Source organism: Callorhinus ursinus, unplaced genomic scaffold (genome assembly GCF_003265705.2).
Source record: "Callorhinus ursinus isolate GAN/ISIS: 27379988/994484 unplaced genomic scaffold, GSC_fseal_2.0 scaffold11, whole genome shotgun sequence".
NCBI classification, from domain to species: Eukaryota; Metazoa; Chordata; class Mammalia; order Carnivora; family Otariidae; genus Callorhinus; species Callorhinus ursinus.
This window is the reverse complement of record NW_027397073.1, coordinates 52019069-52040886: the sequence shown is the minus strand read 5'-3', so window position 1 is coordinate 52040886 and position 21818 is coordinate 52019069. Positions and strand designations below refer to the sequence as shown.

Sequence of the window (21818 nt, the reverse complement as noted above, 5' to 3'; positions counted from 1 at the left end):
CCTGCCACTTTACTGAATTTGTTTATTCTAGCAGGTTTTTTTTTTGTGTGTGGAATCTTTAGGATTTTCTATGTATAGTATCATGTTATCTGTGAATAGTGAAAGCTTAACTTCTTTACCAATATGGATGCCTCTTATTCTTCTTAATTTTTTATTTTTTGCCTCTTATTTTTCTTGTCTGATTGCTGTGGCTAGGAATTCTTTTTTAAAAAAATTTATTTAAATTCAGTTTAATTAAGATATATATTAGTTTCAGAGGTAGAATTCAGTGATTCATCAGTTGCATACAGCACACAGTGCTCATTACTTCAAGTGCCCTCCTTAACGCCCATCACCCAGTTACCCCATCCCCCCACCCACTTCCCCTTCAGCAACCCTCAGTTCCCTGTAGTTCAGCATCTCTTATGGTTTGCCTCCCTCTCTGTTTTCATCTTATTTTATTTTTCCTTCCCTTCCCCGTGCCCATCTGTTTTGTTTCTTAAATTCTAAATGAGTGAAATCATATATTTGTCTTTCTCTGACTTATATCGCACAGCATAATACCCTCTAGTTCCATCCACATCATTGCAGATGGCAAAATTTCATTCTTTTTGATGGCTGAGTAATATTTCATTGTGTATATATCTACACCACATCTTTATCCATTCATCTATTGATGGACATCTGGGCTCTTTCCATAGTTTGGCTATTGTGGACATTGCTGCTATAAACATTGGGGTGCATATGCCTGATTGAATCACTATGTTTGTATTCTTTGGATAAATACCAGTAGTGCAATTGTTGGATTGTAGGGTAGCTCTATTTTTAACTTTTTGAGGAACCTCCATACTGTTTTCCAGAGTGGCTGCACCAGCTCACATTCCCACCACCAGTTAAGAGGGTTTCCCTTTCTCAGCATCCTCACCAACATCTGTCGTTTCCCGACTTGTTAATTTTAGCCATTCTGACTGGTGTGAGGTGGTATCTCATTGTGGTTCTGATTTGTATTTCCCTGTTGCCGAGTGATGTTGAACATTTTTCATGGTCTGTTGGCCATTTCTGTGTCTTCTTTGGAGAAATGTCTGTTCATGTCTTCTGCCCATTTCTTAACTGGATTATTTGTTTTTTGGGTGTTGAGTTTGTAAGTTCTTTATAGATTTTGGATACTAACCCTTTATCTGATATGTCATTTGCAAATATCTTCTCCCATTCTGTAGGTTGCCTTTTAGTTTTGTTGATTGTTTCCTTTGCTGTACAAAAGCTTTTTATCTTGATGAAGTCCCAGTAGTTCATTTTTGTTTTTGTTTCCCTTGCCTCTGGAGACATGTCTAGTGAGAACTTGCTATAGCCAATGTCAGAGAGATTACTGCCTCTGCTTTCTTCAAGGATTTTTATGGTTGCAGGTCTCACATTTAGGTTTTTAATACATTTTGAGTTTATTTTTGTTTGGTGAAAGAAAGTGGTCCAATTTCATTCTTTTGCATGTGGCTCTCTAGTTTTCCCAGCACCATTTGTTGAAGAGATTGTCTTTTTCCCATTGGATATTCTTTCCAGCTTTGCCAAAGAGTAATTGACTATATAATTGTGGGTTCATTTCTGGGCTTTCTATTCTATTCCATTGATCTTATGTGCCTGTTTTTATGCCAGTACCATACTGTTTCAATTACTACTGCTTTGTAATATGACTTGGAATCTAGAATTATGATACCTCTAGTTTTGTTTTTCTTTTTCAAGATTGCTTTGGCTGTTTGAGATCTTCTGTGGTTCCATACAAATTTTAGGATCGCTTGTTTTAGTTCTGTGAAAAATGTTGTTGGTATTTTGATAGGGATAGCTTTAAATCTGTAGATTGGTATTATAGACATTTTAACGATATTTGTTCTTCCAGTCTGTGAGCATGAAATGTCTTTTCATTTCTTTTCATTGTCTTGAATTTCTTTTATCAGTGTTCTGTAGTTTTCAGAGTACAGGTCTTTCACCTCTTTGGTTAAGTTTATTCTTAGATATTACATTGTTTTTGGTGCCACTGTAAATGGGATTGACAGGCAACTTTTATAACAAATTGTATGGTTAGCATTGTATTTAAAGTCCTCCAGGAAATGGACTTAGGGTGCTTTGCAGAGCTATCTTGCACTGGGCTGGGAGATGGGTTTCTGAGAGCACAGATAAAGTTGTTGGAGGAATTGGAGGATACAAATAGAGGGTATGAGGGCAGGGAGGAGAAAGCCTCCAAAGTGCCAGGCATCTAATGTGGATGATCTCTAGATTATGTTGTTCATACTCACCCATGTATAGATAAGTCAATGAAAAATGATTTAAACATGAGAATAAATTAAGTCTTCATCCTGGAGAAATATGAAAGGGTTAAGATAGTAGAAGGTAAATTAAAAAATGTGTAAGAAGCTAAAAACAACAAAAGGAAAGAGAAACGAATTAGGATAAGACAACTTAAAATTCCAGCAGTAACATTAACAATTTTGTTTTATTTTTTATTTTTTTACTTTTTATTGTAACACTAACAATTTTAACATGAAATAAGGACAAACTAGAAGTTTTCATAACTTCCAGTTATAAAATAAATAAGTCACAGAGATGAAAAGTACAGCATTAGGGAATATAGTCTTGTCAATAATACTGTAATAATGTATGGTATCAGATGGTGACTAGACTTATTGTGGTAAGCATTGAGTAATGTATAGAATTGTTGAGTCAGGGTTGTACACCTGAAGCTAATACTACATTGTGTGCCAGTTGTATTTCAATAATAAAAAAGTGAAAAAAATGAAATAAGAACAAAAGTAAAAGAATAAAACTGACTGAAAAGTAAAGTTAGATAAAAAGTTGAAACTGAGGCACATGGTAGATTAAATAAAAGAATTGAGAGATAAAGTTAAATAAGTGATTTAATAGCTTAAGATGTGAGTGAGGTAACTAAGTAAAGAGTTGGCAGAAATAAAGAATGAATAGGAATGAAGTGGAGTTGAGGCTCTCAGTTTTCCTGCTGAAGCAGCTGATCTTTGTTGCCAGGAGTGGAGAGGCCTGAAAGCCTCCTCAGCAACCCCTGCTTGGGGTAGACAGAGGCCCTTTCTAGAGCTTGTGTGCTGTCTTCTTTCATTGTCCATGGATGTAGCAAATAATAGCAATATAATCTGATCTCAGGAAATACCCTCTTCAATTTCATTGTTGATACTGTTTTTTAATATATAAATGTTGACAGCAGAGGGAGGAATCTAGTGGCATGCTGGGAAATGTTTAAAAACCACCTGTGGGGGGACGCCTGGGTGGCTCCATTGTTGAGTGTCTTGCCTTAGGCTCAGGTCATGATCCCATGGTCCTGGGATCGAGCCCCATGGCAGGCTCTGGGCTCAGTGGGGAGTCTCCTGGTCTCTCTGCCCCTCCACCTGCTCATGTGTTCTCTCTCTTTGTCTCTCTCTCAAATAAATAAATAAAATCTTAAAAAAAAAGAAAACATTAAATTATGGTTATTTCCTTGTTTGGTTAGATAGGTCAGTATCTGGTACTTGTTAAATGAGTTCCAGGCAAGAGTAGTAAAGGTGCTAAACTTTATATTCACCTTTACATAAAACTTATTATTAATGCCAGGAAATGAGGGCTTGCTATAAAATTTCCCAGCTCCCTTTCTTTCTGTCTCTAATATAATTTTTATTTTAGAGTACTTCTTTTTCATTGAGTTTCATTTTAAGATGCTTTTGACTTAAAAAAAAACAAATTTCTCTTTTACTATACTAGCAAAGAATTTCTGAAGCAATTTGACTCACCTTAGGGCCAGGTTCAACATTAAACTGAAATCTTTTTAATGGTAATACTATTTTCTCGCATGCTTTATGATCCTTTAGAGTATTGTCAGAAAAGTATGTAATCTTCGAATATACCTTACTATAGGAATTTCCTTTTAAATTATAAAAAACTGGCTCAACTTTACTTGGATTGATTCTTACGGAGAATGTATAATAATGAAGTTAAGGTATCAATATAGAGTTCCTAGATTCCTCCCCTAACCCTATTTAAAAAAATCTTGGCAATGCATTTCCATTTTTTTCTTTGCTTCATGTAAGATTATATTAAGGAAAGTATTAACAATTACATTTGAAAAATTATTTTTTCCATATGTAAACTTTCTCCTTGAACAGGATTGGCTGTACTGAGAAATGTGACAGGATAAATTCCCAAGTTTTTGTGTGGCATATATTTGTGTTTTCACTAAACAGAAGAAAGTGGAAAGTAAAATGTGTGTGTTTCCCAGTTCTTTTTTGAAAGAGATTATAATACTGAATTGAGGTGATTTGTGTCTGTTCGTGGCATTTGTGACACATGAATCAAATGCTGTTTTGTTCACACAGTGCTGGGATACTGTCCTCACCATCACTTGCCAATAGCACTTTCTGCAGTGATGGAACTGTTCTCTATCTGTGCTGTCAAACAGTAGTCACATGTAGCTATTGAATGCTTGAAATATGGCTAGTGTGACTGAGTAACTGAATGTTTGATTTTAATTAATTAAAATTTAAATCATATAGGCTAATGGCTACTTTGTTAAGAGTTTTCTTATTCCTATTGCAAAAAAATAAATAATTTGAGTTAGAAAAAAACATGTTAAGTGTTTCTGTCTCTGTTTAGTTGATTCTGTTAAGGATGTTTTTGGAGAGGAGGCAGTATATTATCATGGAATGGGAAAGCTTGCATTCTCATCTGGCTATGCCATTAAGCAGCTTGGGCAAATTATCTCTGGGTAATTTCCTTGGATGGAAAATGAGGAGTCTATTGGTTTTCAAATTTATATTTAGTATTGGGACTTTTTCTTAAAAACAAAGCCAAACAAACTGAGCAGAAACCTCATAGGTAAGACAGAGGTGAGAGGGGTGGGATGGGATTAGGCAGCAGAGTCCTGTCCCTTAAAGTCACCCCTTTATCTCTCAGTAATTCCCAAGCTCCTCTACTACAGTAGATAGCTCAGTTTGCAAAGCACTGGAGTGGATGGAATCCAGGTTTCCTTCTAGCTCTGATAAAGTAAGGTTTTTATAGGATTGAATATAGAGTTTTCTTTCCATTGATATCTCGGAAGTAGTAATTCTTCAAAGGCCAATCTTTACATATATTCTGACCCCACTCAAATCATTAAAATTGAGTTTGAGAGGTACTTAGGACATTCAGTAGGGAGAGGTTCCTGTTCTCTTAGCTCACCAAAAATGAAACTAAAAACAAGAGCTTAATGGTCATAGCAGATATGGGCAGGTCCAAATTTGAAAAAATAGCCATTTAAATTTCTTTCTTTGTGAATGGTTTTATCATTTTGATACATTCAGGACTGGGTTTCATAAAGGAAAACTATCACTGAAGTGGTTAAATTGGTATTATTAGTGGCTTATTCTGGTCTCTATGTGGGCTTAAGGAACTCATGCTTCCCTCTCCCTCCCGTCTAGGGAAAAGTAACTCAGATCTGGAATGGAGTCCTCAGGTGCATACAACTGGACTGTGGGGTTGAACTTGGCATGATAGGGAAACTTTGAGAGGGAAGTATAAAGAGGTTAAAGGGCTTTTTTCACATGATTTTTTTGGAAGTGGTCAAGTAATTTGGATCTCTTCCTCTTCCCTTCCTTTCCATTGTCCTCTCTGTTCTCTCCAGTATGCCTGTTAAGAAGGGCACTGGGCTACCTCCCCTTTCACTTTCACACTTGGGAAGGCTAGCAGGCACTAAGGTAGGGAATAAAAGACACATGGAGAATCTGACTATAGCCTTGGCTGACAAAGTAGTCTTTGTATTTATACATGATCTGTCCAGGCCCACCCAAATAGGAAAGGTCTTAGGGGCTTAGGACCAGAGACATGTGCTTATGGATCTCTGATGAAGTTAGGCAGTTAATGAATCAGGGACTTGGGCGCCTGGGTGGCTCAGATGGTTAAGCGTCTGCCTTCAGCTCAGGTCATGATCCCAGAGTCCTGGGATCGGGTCCCGCATCGGGCTCCCTGCTCCTTGGGAGCCTGCTTCTCCCTCGCCTCTCTCTCTCTCTCTCTGTCTCTCATGAATAAATAAATAAAATCTTTAAAAAAAAAAAAAAGAAAGAATCAGGGCCTTGAGAGGTTCTGTCAACCTTTTCATGTGTTAAGACTAAGAAATAAGTTTGATATTACATTACACTATGATTTTAAATGTATCGATGGGAAGGATGGTTTGTTGTCTTTGAGGGCACAGTGTTCTGTAGCATCTTCAGTGCTCTGAAAGCCTTTAATTAAATACAATTTATGTTTCCTCTCTCGGCATTCTTGAAATTTAACAAATGAACAGAGAAAAATGAGAAAAGAACTTCAGTTAAAAAAATTCAAGCATTTTGATTATGCTTATATACAGCATAGCTCAAGGTTGTTCTGTTGTGTTAAATACACTGGGACAGCTGAGCCCATATGATTTTCTCCTTCCTTGAGCATTCCTTTTTGGATCTTTAGCTCCCAGTACAGTATATGAATGAATGTTTAACATAGTAAACATGTATTGTTTTGGAATTGGATTGGATTGTTTGCATTAAAGTTGAAGATGAATGTAGGGACGACGGATCTTTGATGGAATGAGTCAATTTTAGTTGCCAAATATTAAGACACTAATAGGTCTGTAAGACTTTACAGTTTACAAAGGATTGCTACACACAGTGACTTATTTTTCTCTCATCAACCCTGTAAGGTAAATATTATTTCTTTTTTACTTAGGTGGCCCAGTGAGGTTAAGTGTTTACTGTCTTATCTACAGGCAGAGTCAGGTCTCAAACGCACTTTTCCTTTCTCTTCGAATGGAAGAGACATTCTCATTTTCCAGAAGAAGAGGATTAACTGAAGATTCAGAGCTACAAAAATATTAAGGAAGATATAATTTTGCAATAACATTTATGGGTTTCCTGGAAAAAAAAAAGCCATTTCAGTGGAGCAGAAAGCTTGTAAGACAGTTAAAGATGGGCAGATTACTTAAAGAGTGGATACCCATGCTTTCTTCATGCGGGAAAAATCTTCTCTAAGCAAAATAGTTTTCTTCCATATTTATAACTGGAGAACGGTAATGATTTGAATAACTCCAGGCTGTTCTATAGTATTAGCTCAACTGTAAATGCATAGTTTCTAAATAATTTAAAGTTGCTAAAGTGGTAGAACTTATAGTACCAGGAAAGTATTAGTCCTTTTTATTTTTTTGTATTTAGAAGTAATTATTTTTTGAAATGTTTAAGGGCTACAAATCTGTGCCACATTTCTCTGAGGTATTTACAAACATTTGCTAAAAGACATGTACTGGTAAGAGCTGTTATTATGCAGGGGGTGCCTGGGTGGCTCAGTAGGTTATGTGTCTGCCCTTGGTTCAGGTCATGACTTCAGGGTCCTGGGATCTCAGGGTCCCTGTCAGGCTCCCTGCTCAGGAGGGGGTCTGCATCTCCCTCTCCCTTCTGCCCATCCCCCCCACCTCCCGACTCATGCTCTCTCACTCTCTCTCTCAAAAAAAAAGAATTGTTATTATGCAAAATGTACTTTAATTAGGATTTTACTGAATTTCTTATATCACCAGTCATGTTTTTTATGTCATGTTTTTTTTCCAGTGTTCACAGTTTATTGCTGATATATCTGTGGAAATTAATATTCTTTTAAATTTTTAATTTTTTAAAATTTATTTTTAATTTTTAAAAAAGATTTTATTAGAGAGAGAGAGAGAGCATGAACAGGATGGAGGGGTAGAGGGAGAGGGAGAAGCAGACTCCCCGCTGAGCGGGGAAGCCCAATGTGGGGCTCAATCCTAGGACCCCAAGATCATGACCAGAGCCAAAGGCAGATGCTTAACCTACTGAGCCACCCAGACGCCTCTGCAAATTAATATTTTAGAAAACTTTCTCTATAAATGTTAAGACATTTCTGTTTAAAGTTATATGGCTGCTATTGTTCTGATAGTCATGTTCCAGTCCCTCCCAATTACCACCTTCTGTCCAAATATAGCAAAGAGTACATTCACCTGATAGAAATGTAGTACACATACGGTTGGAATGAATATCTGGAGCTTATCCACACCTCATTGAAATTTAGGAGATTTCATGTGTTGATATACTTTATTTTTACTTTCATTATATTCTTAGTATCCTACTTATTATTTCAATTGATAGAGTTTGCTCTAAGTCCTTAATCTATGACATAATAGCTTTGTACATACCCAAGAAGAAGGGCCTAAAAAATGACGTAAGAATATTTTAGAAGTTTTCTCTTAAATTTTTCAGTATATTGTGATAAAGTGAGAGATATGACACTTGGTCATATGGCACTTGGGTAAAAAATTTAATTCATTCATTAGTTCAACAAATATTTATCATATATCTATTTATCAGGCACTGTACTATGTGCTAGGGATATGGTATAGAACAAGACAGACATAGTTCTTGGCCTCCTGGGCTTACAATTTATAATTGCCAGATTTACAGAGTATAGAATAGAAGCAGACTGATTGGAAAGTTATGTGAAAAGATAAAAGTAGAACAGGAATCATGTGAGTTTGAGTATGAGGACATTTTGCTTTGCTCCTTTAGAAGACTGCCAGAATGTTGGTTATTTCCATTCTGACATGGGCCTCACCCTTACCTGATGACTCAGTGCACTGGTGCCTGTAATTTGCTAAAGCATAAAACTTTTTTTTCTTCCAACCAGTTTTCAGCTCAGAGCCCAGAGCGTATCAGTCCCCTGTAGAGATTTCTGCCCATACAGCAATAACAAGGCTACACTCAATTCTTTTCTCTGTCTCAGCACAGTAATCTTTGATGCATTCCAGTCAGAACTGTGCCTAGCTTATCTCACTTTGCCTCTAGCTCTCTCATCTTTTATGTCCCTGAAATGTCAGCCCATTTAGGCCTGTGACCTTTACAATATCGCTATTCTGGCTTGGCTCTGTGCTACAACCCCTTCCTCTCAAACTAACCCTTCCACTGCCCTCTGTCAGTTTTTTCCACTGTGCCTTTTGGACCTCCTGTATGAGGGAATTCTCCAGATTAATAGGGCTGCTTATCATTGCAAAGGATTTCACAGTTTCCAAAACTGAGCTCATTAGAGTTCAATGTATTAATTGTCATAATCAGTCATATGTAAGTTTATTGCTATGGGATAGAAGCTCAGTCCAAGATGCAGAGATGAAAGTGATTTTATATAGATAGAGAGAACCTTGGGACAATCTGCTCCATGAGACCTGACACTTAAATTATTTTTCCCTTTCATGGGAAGCAGATAGGATGCCTGGACTGTGACCATGAACTGCTGTGTATTAAGTGAGGCAGCCAGAGTCTTTGTGCTGTTAAAAAGAAACACTGTGGACCCCAAATGGAGTCGCTTTTGCTAAGCCCCACCAAGACTTAGTATCTAACCTAATTGCAGTGTCAGCCTCTCCCAGGAGTGGAATTGTAAACCAATCAGCGTGGAGTTTTCTGAGCAGCGTAATCTACTCATTTACCTTCCATGCCCCACCCTCCTGCTTATAAAAACCTTCCTTTTTTTTTTTTTTTTTAAAGATTTCATTTATTTGACAGAGAGACACAGCGAGAGAGGGAACACAAGCAGGGGGAGTGGGAGAGGGAGAAGCAGGCTTCCCGCTGAGCAGGGAGCCCTACGCGGGGCTCTATTCCAGGACCCTGGGATCATGACCTGAGCCGAAGGCAGACGCCTAATGACTAAGCCACCCAGGCATCCCAAAAAACCTTCCATTTTTTATAACTACTCAGAGCTCCCTTCTGTTTGCTAGGTGAGAGGTTAACAATTGTTGATAAAGCCAATTAGATCTTCAGATTTACTGAGCTGAATTGTTTTTTAACAGTGCCTTTCCCAGAGATGGGCTATGTAATCAACACAAGAAAACATGGAAGGTCTACTTCTCTGCTAAAAACCCCTTCATTTAGCAGTCATGGTTGTTTGCCTTACATGTTTCCCTAGGTTGCTCTTGTAAGGTAAAGGAAAATTATGACTAGCTATATAATTTGAACCGTAACTTCTTGCCTGAGTGAAACAGTTAATGGGGTGGGAACATTACTCTCTTCTTACCCTTGCCTCCACCCTCTGCCCTACCTTGATAAGACTGTTGTCACACCCATGGAGGCTTAACTCTGTCAAGTTCAAGGACCATCCCTCTGTCACCCAAAAAAACTCATTGCCAAGGGAGTTTCATCTCTCAAACCCAGGAACGTTGACATGGTTGTAGTATCTCATTTCCAGGCACGGGTAGGAATTGTGCAGGCAGTACTACTGGGCCCTGCATTTGATAAGAAATAGAGGGTAAAATCTTTTAACAAATTTTATATAATTTCTTTTTCATGGGCATCCAAACAACCAAACACAGTGTGGGAGAGATAGGAGATATTCCTAATTTTGGAAAGCCCTTAGGATACCTTGACATTTTCTTTTTTTGAGAGAAAGAGAGTGCACAAGAGAGTGGGAGAGAGAGGAGAGGGAGAGAGAATCTTTTTTTTTTTTTTAAGGTTTTATTAGAGAGAGAGAGAGAGAGTATGTGCATGAGCAGGGGGAGGGACGGAGGGAGAGGCAGACTCTCCCCTCCCCGCCAGCGGGGAGCCCAGCAACGCAAGGCTTCATCCCAGGACACTGAGATCTTAACCTGAGCTGAAGGCAGGCGTTTAACTGACTGAGCCACCCAGGCGCCCCCTGTGGAAATTAACATTTTAGAGTTAAAAACTACCAAGATGTTTTATGTTTATAATTACTACCAGTTGCTATTTTTCAAATGGACATATCTGGCTATTCCCCTCTGGCCTCCCCCCTCTTCCCTCTAGTTGTCAAATTAGAGCAAACCAAAGAATACATTCTCATGATAGAATATAGTGTCTTTAAGCATGAAGTGAGTATTGGGAGTGTTTTCCTACCCTGTTGATGTTACTTAAGGGATATCATATGTTGGAATACTTCATGTTTACAATATGCCTCATGTCCTACTTGTCATTTAAACTGCTGCCTGTCTGTGCCTTGAAGAATTTCTCAAGTTGGCTGCACCCTCATATGACTGCTTCAAGGTGGAGTTTGGGACATGGAGTTGGCTGAACCTAGGCTACATGTGAGCACTCTTTTTGCAAGGGCCAGGGGGAAGGAGAGCCTTTTTCTTCTTTGGCTTCTTCTTTCCTCCCAAGGCCACGCCCTGCTTCCCATCTAGGGTTTGGATACTGGAGGGCCAAAAAGAAAGAAATCTGTAGTACAGCACCTGGCATTTCTCCAAAGCCCCACCCCTTATGCATCCTGACCAGGTGACTGCGCTCCTCTTTGGTGTTCCAAACCACAGATCTGGGAAGGGGTGAGGTGAGGTCAGCATCCTTTGTCCACCTCAAAACTTCTGTTCCTCTTTTCATGTCGTACTTCTTTTGGTGTTCATGCCAACTGGCTAGACTACCCCTTATATCCGTCTAGTTGGGGTTATTGACTAACTTGCTTCTCTTGCACATTTATTAGAAATATCACATGGCTCACCATCCTGAGCACTGCTTTTAGTTCTACCTTTGTCCTGAGTAGTGATTTTAATATATTTATGCACTAACCATCTAACATCATGACTTTATAATTAAAGCTGATCTTGCAGCTGGACTTACAGAATGAATTGAACTCCATTTTTAGCCTATAGATAACTCTTAATATGTTAAACTGAATTCATAATCTATTCCTTCCAAATCTGCTTTTATTCCTGAATTCTCTGATTAATAGCATCACTATCCTCCAAGTTTCCCAAGCCCAAAATCAAAGAGTTATCCTGAAACCTCTCCCTTTCTAAGCACTGCATACACAATCTAGTTACTGTAGATACCACCTCCTTAAAATCTTTTGAGTCCATTTCCTGTTTCTATTTGTCTTATCACTGCCTTAGTACAATTATAGCTTTCTTTTCATGTGGGCAACTGCTACATCCTATTAACTGGATTCTGTTTTTAAAGTGCATCCTCTTCGATCTATCCCCACATGCCAAAGTAATCTCCCTGAAACAAATCTGGTCATTTCATTCCTCTGCTGAAACCCTTCTGTGGCCCTCTTAGCTCTCAGAATAAGAATTAAGTTCATCTCTTTAAGATTAAAAAAAAAAAGATAATGTGTTGTAAATGTGAATCTCTATAAATTAAGTTCTCTAAGTTGTCTTGCTTAGATTTACGTTTTCTGAGACTTATCTTGGTAAGAGCTTTCTTTAAGGAAGTAATACTAGGAGTAAAAAGATAACGTTCAATAATAAAATTGATACAAAAAGAAACCATTAGAATGACCTATTAAAATAAGCACAACTTGTATCATATGTAGAACAAAAAGATTCCTTAGATTCTGATGTGCATTTTGGTCTGTTTATCCCAAGAGTTTGCTAATATTCCCATGCTAAAAGCAGTTCCTGTCTAAGATTAAAAGGATATTTAGTTTATGATGATGTATCTGATTAAAGGCAGACATTTTTCTTGATTCTCAATTCATGACATCTGCCAGTTGCCTTCAGGTGTTACCCACACACACACACCACTTGTTTTGTTTAACTATAATAGCATTTAAATAAATCCACAGAAAACAATAGACAGCAAGAAAACAGTGTTAGGGAAATGGTAGGAATTAATTAAAATTCCTTTATTAAACTAATGATACAATGTATGGTGATTAACATAACATAATAAAAAATTTTATTTTTTTAGTTAATTATACAAGATTTATTAGTTATTAGTTAATCATACAAGAATTTATATGATTAGCATTGCTCTAAGGGCTAAGAGGGGTACAATCCTGATTATCTGAAATTTGCAATCTTAATGGAGAGATGAGACAAAGCAGAGAAATTAAACTTGCAGGGTGTATGTGCTTCAATTTCAGTCTGAACAGTAATGACAATAGGTACTGCATCTCAAAAAAACAGAGAGAGACACAAAATAAGCTTCCTAAAAGATGTGAAATGAGAAAGACTTTTTGATCTTTTCTCTGTATATTTCAGTACCTATGGTGGGTTTTTAGTTTCATATTTTTAAAAAATTTTTGTTTACTTTTAAAGATTTTATTTATTTATTTGTCAGAGAGAGAGAATGGGAGGGAGGGAGAGAGTACAAGCAGGGAGAGTGGCAGGCAGAGGGAGAAGCAGGCTCTTTGCTGAGCAAGGAGCCCAGTGCAATGCGGGGACTCCATCCCAAGGCCCTGGGATCCTGACCTGGGCTGAAGGCAGGTGCTTAACTGACTGAGCCACCCAGGTGTCCCTTTAACTTCATATTTTTGACCAAATCCAAATCAGAAGCAAGTTCCCTGGGAGGCCAACTTTTGTTTTCTCAATCTATCCTTTATAGAACATAGTTTAGAAAATTCTGTGTTGGGAGTGTGAGCTGATAGATTTTCAAAAGGTTTCCCAAAATTTAAGATGCATAGGTTGTAACTTTTAAAATTTGCATTGGATTTTGTTTATTCTGATTTCCTAATCTCAAAATAGAAGGTAGTGTGAGCTTGGTACAGGTATCTTGGCTGCTAGTATAGAGGACTGGTAGTGTGAGTGACAGAGCTCAAATCCAGTGAGCCTTTGGGGAATATCAAATTCTTTTAATCTATGGGCTCTCATGAGCTTATTACAAGTAGTCAGATGCTTTGGCCTTCTCTAGGGATTTCTAGTTACCTTTCCTAATTTGTTTTACCATTGGTTGGGTAACAACCTGTGTTCAGAGTCGTTTGTGAGGTATACTCCAAGTAATGAATAATTACCTTTCCTACACATTAGAGTGCTTATCCCACAAAGATGATATAGTCATACATTAATTCCAAAGTTGAAGAGAGAGAATTGAAATGTAAAAAGTTGCACGTATTTGCACTTGTGGGGGATGGGTCTTGAAACATCATTTGTCACGTGTCATGTTAGGAAAAAAAGGGATAAAAACAATTGCTGTAGTAGAAAGATAGAACTCTTTCTCTCTGGTCTCATCTTTTCTTATTGGGATAGAAATTTTTTTTTTTTTTTTTTTTAGTCTGGGTCTCAAAACCACTTTTTTGATGACTGGTCAAATTGCTTTCCTTTCAGCCACTTGAGCACCAATTTGATTAGACCCTTTCTCCTCAGGGCACCTCACCCTTACAAAAAATCACCTAAGATGCGCTCGATGTTTAATACCACCACCCAATTCTAATAACTTCTTTTGTTTGTCTGCTGAAGTTCTCTAGTTTTCTTTAGGAGTTTGTCTCTATTTCACCCTCTGTGGCTTTCCACTTTGATTTCTCATCTGAGAATCAAATTCTGGTTTATTGTCTCAAATAAATATTACTGTATCTATCAACTAATTATGCTTCAATCCCTTCAGCCTCAGGTAGTTTGGGATTTCTCGAGTCTCTTGATTTGGAGAAAGGATTTTTTTTTTAATGTTTCCATTGCAAGTATTTAATGATTCAACATTCATAGAAACTTAAACTTCAGTAGAGAAAATAGCCCCAACATAAGTATAATTAAGCTTCATGTTACCTTAGTGAAGTGGGGAGAATAAATAATCAGGGAGACTACAATCATTTCCTCCCAAACCCAATTAAAAACTAAGTTTTAAAATGTTAAACCAGTGCAAATCTGCATGACTGCTTCAGGTTTCATTTGAGAAGGAATTGTGGCTGCTAATATTGTCTACTAAAATATGTGAATCTATTTCCATAATCAGAGCCCTATGGGATGGAGCTTAGATTTAATGTGGTTTTGGTGCTTATGTGTTTTCCAGTACATTGATTAATACTGTCCTCTGAAGTGGAACCCAATCAGGGGTAACCTGCCAGAGGACTATTTTCTGGAAATTTCAGTTGAACTAATATCTGCGGAAATCTTGAGACTAAAGAACAGTTGATGAATATACCACAATTAAACTTGCCTTGTGAATTGAAGAATGGGGGAAAGGATAATGAACATATTGAAATGATTCCACATGTTTTATGCATGACACATTTGTAATTAAAATAGATCCTGAAGGTAAGTTTGTATATACTAATATAATAATTTCAGAAAAGCAGAATGCGTTATTAAATATCTATAGGGCATATTTCCCAAGTGGAGAATGTGAAAATTTGGTTTGTTTTGCTACTTCAACAGTTGTTTGCCAGAAACTAGAAATTGAATGTACTGGCAAACCATACTTGTTGGGCAATTTGTTTATATTGGCCAAATATATATATATAGGTGAAATACACACACACGTATACATATATGTATATATCTGTATGAATCTATGAGTGCATCCTCAATATGTAATTTTCTAGTTGTAAAGTTATAAGTAACTTTAATTTCAGTTATTCAGCTAAACAGTAACATTTTTCTGAATTCCTCAGTCTTACAAGGGTCCTTTGAGACCTTTAACAATTCAACAGTTATTGTCCCTGGCAGCTCAAGGTGTATGGCTCTTGCAGCCAGGGTTGTTTTAGGGTTTAATGGGGGATTTAACAACCTGATCGCAGTTTATAAAATATTGTTACAACCTTTTCTATCATTGGATCCTCCAAATAATCCTGTGAGGTAGGAATAAATACTGTTTTACAAACGAGGAAAACAGAGGTGAATGACTTGTTCCATAGACCTTCATTTTTAGGTTATGAGTAGGGCTGATTAACCAATCTATTAAATGAAATATTAAAGTGGACCAAAATTTGGCTTTCATGAGGAAAATTAACAGGTGACTAGAGGGCTCTAAGTCAGTATATTTGTGGCTAAAGAGTCTGGCTACTATGGATTTCTTGGCAAATTTACAAAACTCCTATTGTACTTGTTCCCATGTAGATAGTTGTAGTTCCCACATGTCAAGGAGAAACACTCAGTTATTCCTGCATCATCCCTGTTTTCTTGCCTATGTTAATGGTTTTTGTTGATGCTCTTTTGACTTATGAGTTACTGTTAGAGTATTGTGAGTTGTTTTGTTAACATTACTGTGTAGAGTGTTGCATATTTTCAACAATATTTGTGGCCCTTTTTATCATAAATAGATTTTAAGGTAATTACTTTAAGGTTATTTTTATATATGTGTATATGTATATATATCATGTGTGTATATATATATATATAAATATATAAAATAAATTTATCTTTAGGTAAATTCATATAGTATGTTTTATTATATACATATATGTATACCAACCACTCAGTTGTATATGCATCACTAAGTTGTGTATGCACAGATATGAATCAGCATGCTTCTGTATTGAATGAAGCAGATGTACACTATAGTGTGAATGGGGGGATGGATGGGCCTTGGGGTCTTTGGCATTCCTTAAGTGAGCTGTGTTTAAAAAGTAAGAACCACCTGTCTTCAGGAATTGGAGAATGACAGGCACCTACCTGCGTGGCATATGGTTACAGGGGCTTTTGTATATACTTTCAGTTTCCTTAAAGACCATGTTGATGTCATGTGTTTGTAATAAGAGAATGGGACTGCATAGAATCTGGCCTTTTGCTGTCTGATTATAAAGAAATGAATCACAATTGTGTTGGCCAGAGCCACCATTAAGCTTTGCATGTGAAATGCATAAAACTATTGTTTTGTTTTTCCCCTGAGGCTATGATTTCTCACATATGTTTAAGCAATTTGCCAATCTAACTTCTTCTTTGAAGGGAAAAATGAGCCACAGAGATGTGAGGTGATTTAAGACCAGTGATCAGAACTCCTGATGCTCAGGCTAAGGTGTTTCCTCTTCTTTTTTTTTTTTTGAAGATTTTATTTATTTATTTCAGAAAGAGAGAATGAAAGAGAGCATGAGAGGGAAGAGGGTCAGAAGGAGAAGCAGACTCCCTGCTGAGCAGGGAGCCCGATGTGGGACTTGATCCCAGGACTCCAAGATCATGACCTGAGCCGAAGGCAGTCGCTTAACCAACTGAGCCACTCAGGCGCCCTTCTTTTTTTTTTCTTTTTAATCTAAATTTTATTTATTGTTTTGTATAGGAAATATACCCACATGGTTCAAAAATCAAAAATTACCAAAGGGCTTGTAATGAAAATCTCCCTTCCATTCCATTCCATTCCATTCCTCAGCCATTCAGTTCCCCTTTTTGGAAACAAACAATGCTATCAGTTTTGTAATATACTCCCAGAAGTATTTTATGCATATACAAATAAATATATATGTAAATAATCTGATTCATCTCTTTTTATGCAAATGGTCCCATACTCTTCGTGTGATTTTGTACCTTGTATTTTTTTTAAACTCAACATTTGAAATCATTCCATATTGTTACAAAAAGAGAATCCTCATTAATTCTTTTGTTTTATTTTATCTTATTATGTTATGTTAATCACCATGCATTACATCATTAGTTTTTGATATAGTGTTCCGTGATTCATTGTTTGTGTATAACACCCAGTGCTCCATTCAATACGTACCCTCTTTAATACCCATCACCAGGCTGACCCATCTTCCCACCCCCTCCCCTCTAGAACCCAGAGGGTTCTAGAAACAAACCCAGTTTGTTTGTCACAGTCCATAGTCTCTCATGGTTCATCTCCCCCTCCGATTTCCCCCTCTTCATTTTTCCCTTCCTACTATCTTTTTTTTTTAAACGTATAATGTATTATTTGTTTCAGAGGTACAGGTCTGTGATTCATCAGTCTTACACAGTTCACAGCACTCACCATAGCACATACCCTCCCCAATGTCCATCACCCAGCTACCCCATCCCTCCCACCCCCCACCACTCCAGCAACCCTCAGTTTCTTTCCTGAGATTAAGAATTCCTCATATCAGTGAGATCATATGATACATGTCTTTCTCTGATTTGACTTACTTCGCTTAGCATAATACCCTGTAGTTCCATCCACGTTGTTGCAAATGGCAAGATTTTTTTGATGGCTGTATAATATTCCATTGTATACATATACCACATCTTCTTGATCCATTCATCTGCTGATGGACATCTTAGTTCTTTCCATAGTTTGGCTATTGTGGACGTTGCTGCTATAAACATTGGGGTGCATGTACCCCTTTGGATCACTACATTTGTATCTTTGGGGTAAATACCCAGTAGTGCAATTGCTGGGTCATACAGTGGCTCTATTTTCAACTTTTGAGGAACCTCCATACTGTTTTCCAGAGTGGTTGCACCAGCTTGCATTCCCACCAACAGTGTAGGAGGGTTCCCCTTTCTCCGCATCCTCGCCAACATCTGTCGTTTCCTGACTTGTTAATTTTAGCCATTCTGACTGGTGTGAGGTGGTATCTCACTGAAGTTTTGATTTGGATTTCCTTGATGCTGAGCGATGTTGAGCACATTTTCATGTCTGTTGGCCATTGGAATGTCTTCTTGGTAAAAGTGTCTGTTCATGTCTTCTGCCCATTTCTTGATTAGATTATTTGTTCTTTGGGTGTTGAGTTTGATAAGTTCTTTATAGGTTTTGGATACTAGCCCTTTATCTGATATGTCATTTGCAAATATCTTCTCCCATTCTGTCGGTTGTCTTTTGGTTTTGTCGACTGTTTCCTTTGCTGTGCAAAAGCTTTTTATCTTGATGAAGTCCTAATAGTTCATTTTTGCCCTTGCTTCTCTTGCCTTTGGCGATGTTTCTAGGAAGAAGTTGCTGTGACTGAGGTCGAAGAGGTTGCTGCCTGTGTTCTCCTTTAGGAGTTTGATGGACTCATGTCTCACATTTAGGTCTTTCAACCATTTTGAGTTTATTTTTGTGTGTGGTATAAGGAAATGGTCCAGTTTCATTCTTCTAGGAAGAAGTTGCTGCAGCTGAGGTCGAAGAGGTTGCTGCCTGTGTTCTCCTCTAGAGAATCCTCATTAATTTTTATGGTTATAGATTATTTCATTGAATAGATATATCAAAATTTATTTAACCAATCCATCTGCTGATGGACATGTAGGTTGTTTCTAGTCTTTGCTATATCAAACAATGCTGCAGTAAAATATCTTGTACATATATCATTTTGCACATGTTTGACTATATCGGATAAATTCCTAGAAAAAGAATTGTCTGTGTTTAAGAGTAGATTACCTGATATATATTGTAAAATTGAACTTCATAGAGGTTGAATCAATTTACATTCCTGCCAGCAATATATAATATTGCCTATTTTTCCATACACTTACCACACAGTGTCATATTAAATTTTGTGATTGTTGCCTATCTAGTAGTTGATAAATAGTGGCTGAGTGTTGCTTTAATTTGTGCTTCTCTTGTTTATTTTATTTTATTTTTTTTATTTATTTGACAGAGAGAGAGAGACAACGAGAGAGGGCACACAAGCAGGGGGAGTGGGAGAGGGAGAAGCAGGCTTCCCGCTGAGCAGGGAGCCTGATGCAGGGCTTGATCCCAGGACCCTGGGATCAGCGCCTGAGCTGAAGGCAGATACTTAACGACTGAGCCACCCAGGCACCCCTGTACTCCTCTTGTTTTGACTCAGGTTGTACATTACTTCATATACTCCAGAGCCTTTTGCCTTTCCTTTTTTGTAAACTGTTCATATATTTTGTCCATTTCCTACTAGTCTCTTGGTTTTTTTCCTTATCCATGTTTTTGAAATTCTTTCTACTTTAGTGAACTTGATTAACAGCCTGGATATTCTCCTCGGTTAATCCTATTAGATGCCCAGCATTAGACTAGAACATGCTGCTTACTTTTGAGAAAAATAGTAGAAACTTAGTTTTGAATATATATGTATAGCGAAGTTCAGAATCTTTTCTCCTTGGCTACATTTGAAAGAGTTGAGGAATCATTAGAAGAAAATCTGTGTAACAGTACAGTATAATAAGACCTGTTTCTGGTTGGTTTATTGATCAGAACTGCTGTGGGTCAATGGTAGGAGAAGCCTTCAGTTGTGCTACAATGATCGGAGACAAATGAGCACTGAAAAACACTGCAGCTACCTGGAAAAATAAACTCCTTTCTTCTGGGAAACCTCTAATTTCTTAAAGACCCGCATTTGCAACTGAAAAAATGTGTCATTCTGTAGTGTATGTATCTGAGTGGTTAAGGTTTTAGCCAAAAGTATTTGTTCATTTGAAAATAAACTAGATAATCCTCATGTTCAGCTTTTTAACTAACTCTTCAAACCCTCTGTGGTTATGGATTTCAGCGGTAAATTGATAGAACAAGAGCATCAAGATTTTCTGATGGTACCTCAGAAACTGAGGATAAAAACATATACAGTTGACCCTTGAACAGCATGTGTTTGTAGGTCACTTATATGTGGATATTTTTCAATAAATACAGTACGATGCTGTAAATGTATTTTCTCTTCCTTATGATTTTCTTAACGTTTTATTTTCTCTAGATTTCTTTAAGAATACAGTGTATAACACATATAACATACAAAATATGTACTAATTCACTATGTTATTGATAAAGCTTCTGGTCATAGGCTATTAGTAGTTACGTTTTGGGGAGTCCAAAGTTACACATAAATTTTCCACTGTGTGGAGGGTTGCCACTCCTAGCCCCTGTTTTGTTTAGGGGTCAACTATACAAGGAGGAAATTAAATCTGGTATTACAGTATTATCTGATAGCTAAGATGTATTAGATATAACAAGAAAAAGCAAAGGACTTTTTAAAATAACATCGGTTAAACAGTTATGATTAGATTGTCAAAGAGGGAAGTATGGAGTTTCTCTTGTTGACAGCTGGTTGGGGACTGCATCATTGGGGTCAGTGCCATCAGTGGTATCGATGTATCAACACATATGTCATTGACCTCAGTGGTATTAATGCATTAATGACATTAGTGCATCAGTGCATCAGTGGTGTTAGTGGTATCAGTGCATCAGCACATTATTGGCATCACTGCATCAGCGGTGCATCCATCCCAACACTGGAGCAGCCATAGCAGAAGGAAAGTTTAATTTATACAAAGTGAATTTTATTCACATTAAGGGATATAGAGCATTTTTTTTTAAATTTTTTAAAAAGATTTTATTTATTTATTTGAGAGAGTGAGAGAGCGCATGAGTATGGGGAGGGGCAGAGGGAGAGGGAGAAGCAGACTCCCCGCTGAGCAGGGAGCCAGACTCTGGGGGTTCAGTTGCAGGACCCTGGGATCATGACCTGAGCTGAAGGCAGATGCTTCACTGACTGAGCCACCCAGGCAGCCTGAATGTAAAGCATTTTTAATCTTTTGATAATATGGCTATGTGAAATCTATTTCAGTCCCTTGAAGAATATACCTTTGTTTCTTGCCTCTAGGCCTTTGAACATGTGTTTTCTCTGCCTTAGATCTTTTCCATTTTTGCCTTTCTGTGTCTGTCCAACCCCTACTACTCATTTTACACGTCGGCTTAATTGTTCCTTCCTCCCGGAAGCTTTCCTGAGCCCTCATATTTGGATTTAGCACTCTTCTCCAGCATTGCTACAGTAGATTGAACTTCTCCCATCATGACACACATTGCTCTGTGATCTCAGTGCTTGCTCCTTGTCTGCTTTCCTGACCAGTGTATGAATTCCTGAAGGCTGGGATCTGTTTCTCTTTTATGGATTATTTTATCTCCAGGCACATAGTAGTTCTCAAGAAATACTTATTGAATGAATAAATGTGTGAATATATTCATTTAAAATTACCTAAATAGTATGTTATGATTTTGGTGAAAAAAAGAAACTATGGTTTAAGTTACAGATATAATGATTTTTTAAACTTCACATAAATATTTTTTTTTAAAGATTTTTTATTTATTTATTTGACAGAGAAAGACACAGTGAGAGAGGGAACACAAGTGGAGGATAGTGGGAGGGGGAGAAGCAGGCTTCCTGCAGAGTGGGGAGCCCGATGCGGGGCTTGATCCCAGGACCCTGGGATCATGACCTGAGCCGAAGGCAGATGCTTAACAACTGAGCCACCCAGGCACCCCCACATAAATATTTTTAATGAAGATACTATGCAC

General features: G+C 37.5%; 1 protein-coding gene across 3 annotated transcripts in view; it reads left to right on the top strand.

Moving 5' to 3' along the window:
* METTL4 (methyltransferase 4, N6-adenosine) overlaps positions 1 to 21818 on the top strand; it is a 159378-nt gene that overhangs the window by 47153 nt on the left and 90407 nt on the right. Inside the window, exon 9 of one of the 3 annotated variants that reach the window (XM_073898458.1) lies at positions 19728 to 19929. The exons of the other annotated variants lie outside the window; for them this stretch is intronic. Coding sequence (XP_073754559.1) covers positions 19728 to 19825 — 98 coding nt within the window. The 3' untranslated portion in view covers positions 19826 to 19929. Of the gene's footprint in view, positions 1 to 19727; positions 19930 to 21818 lie in introns of those variants that run through there. 3 annotated transcript variants of the gene reach the window in all.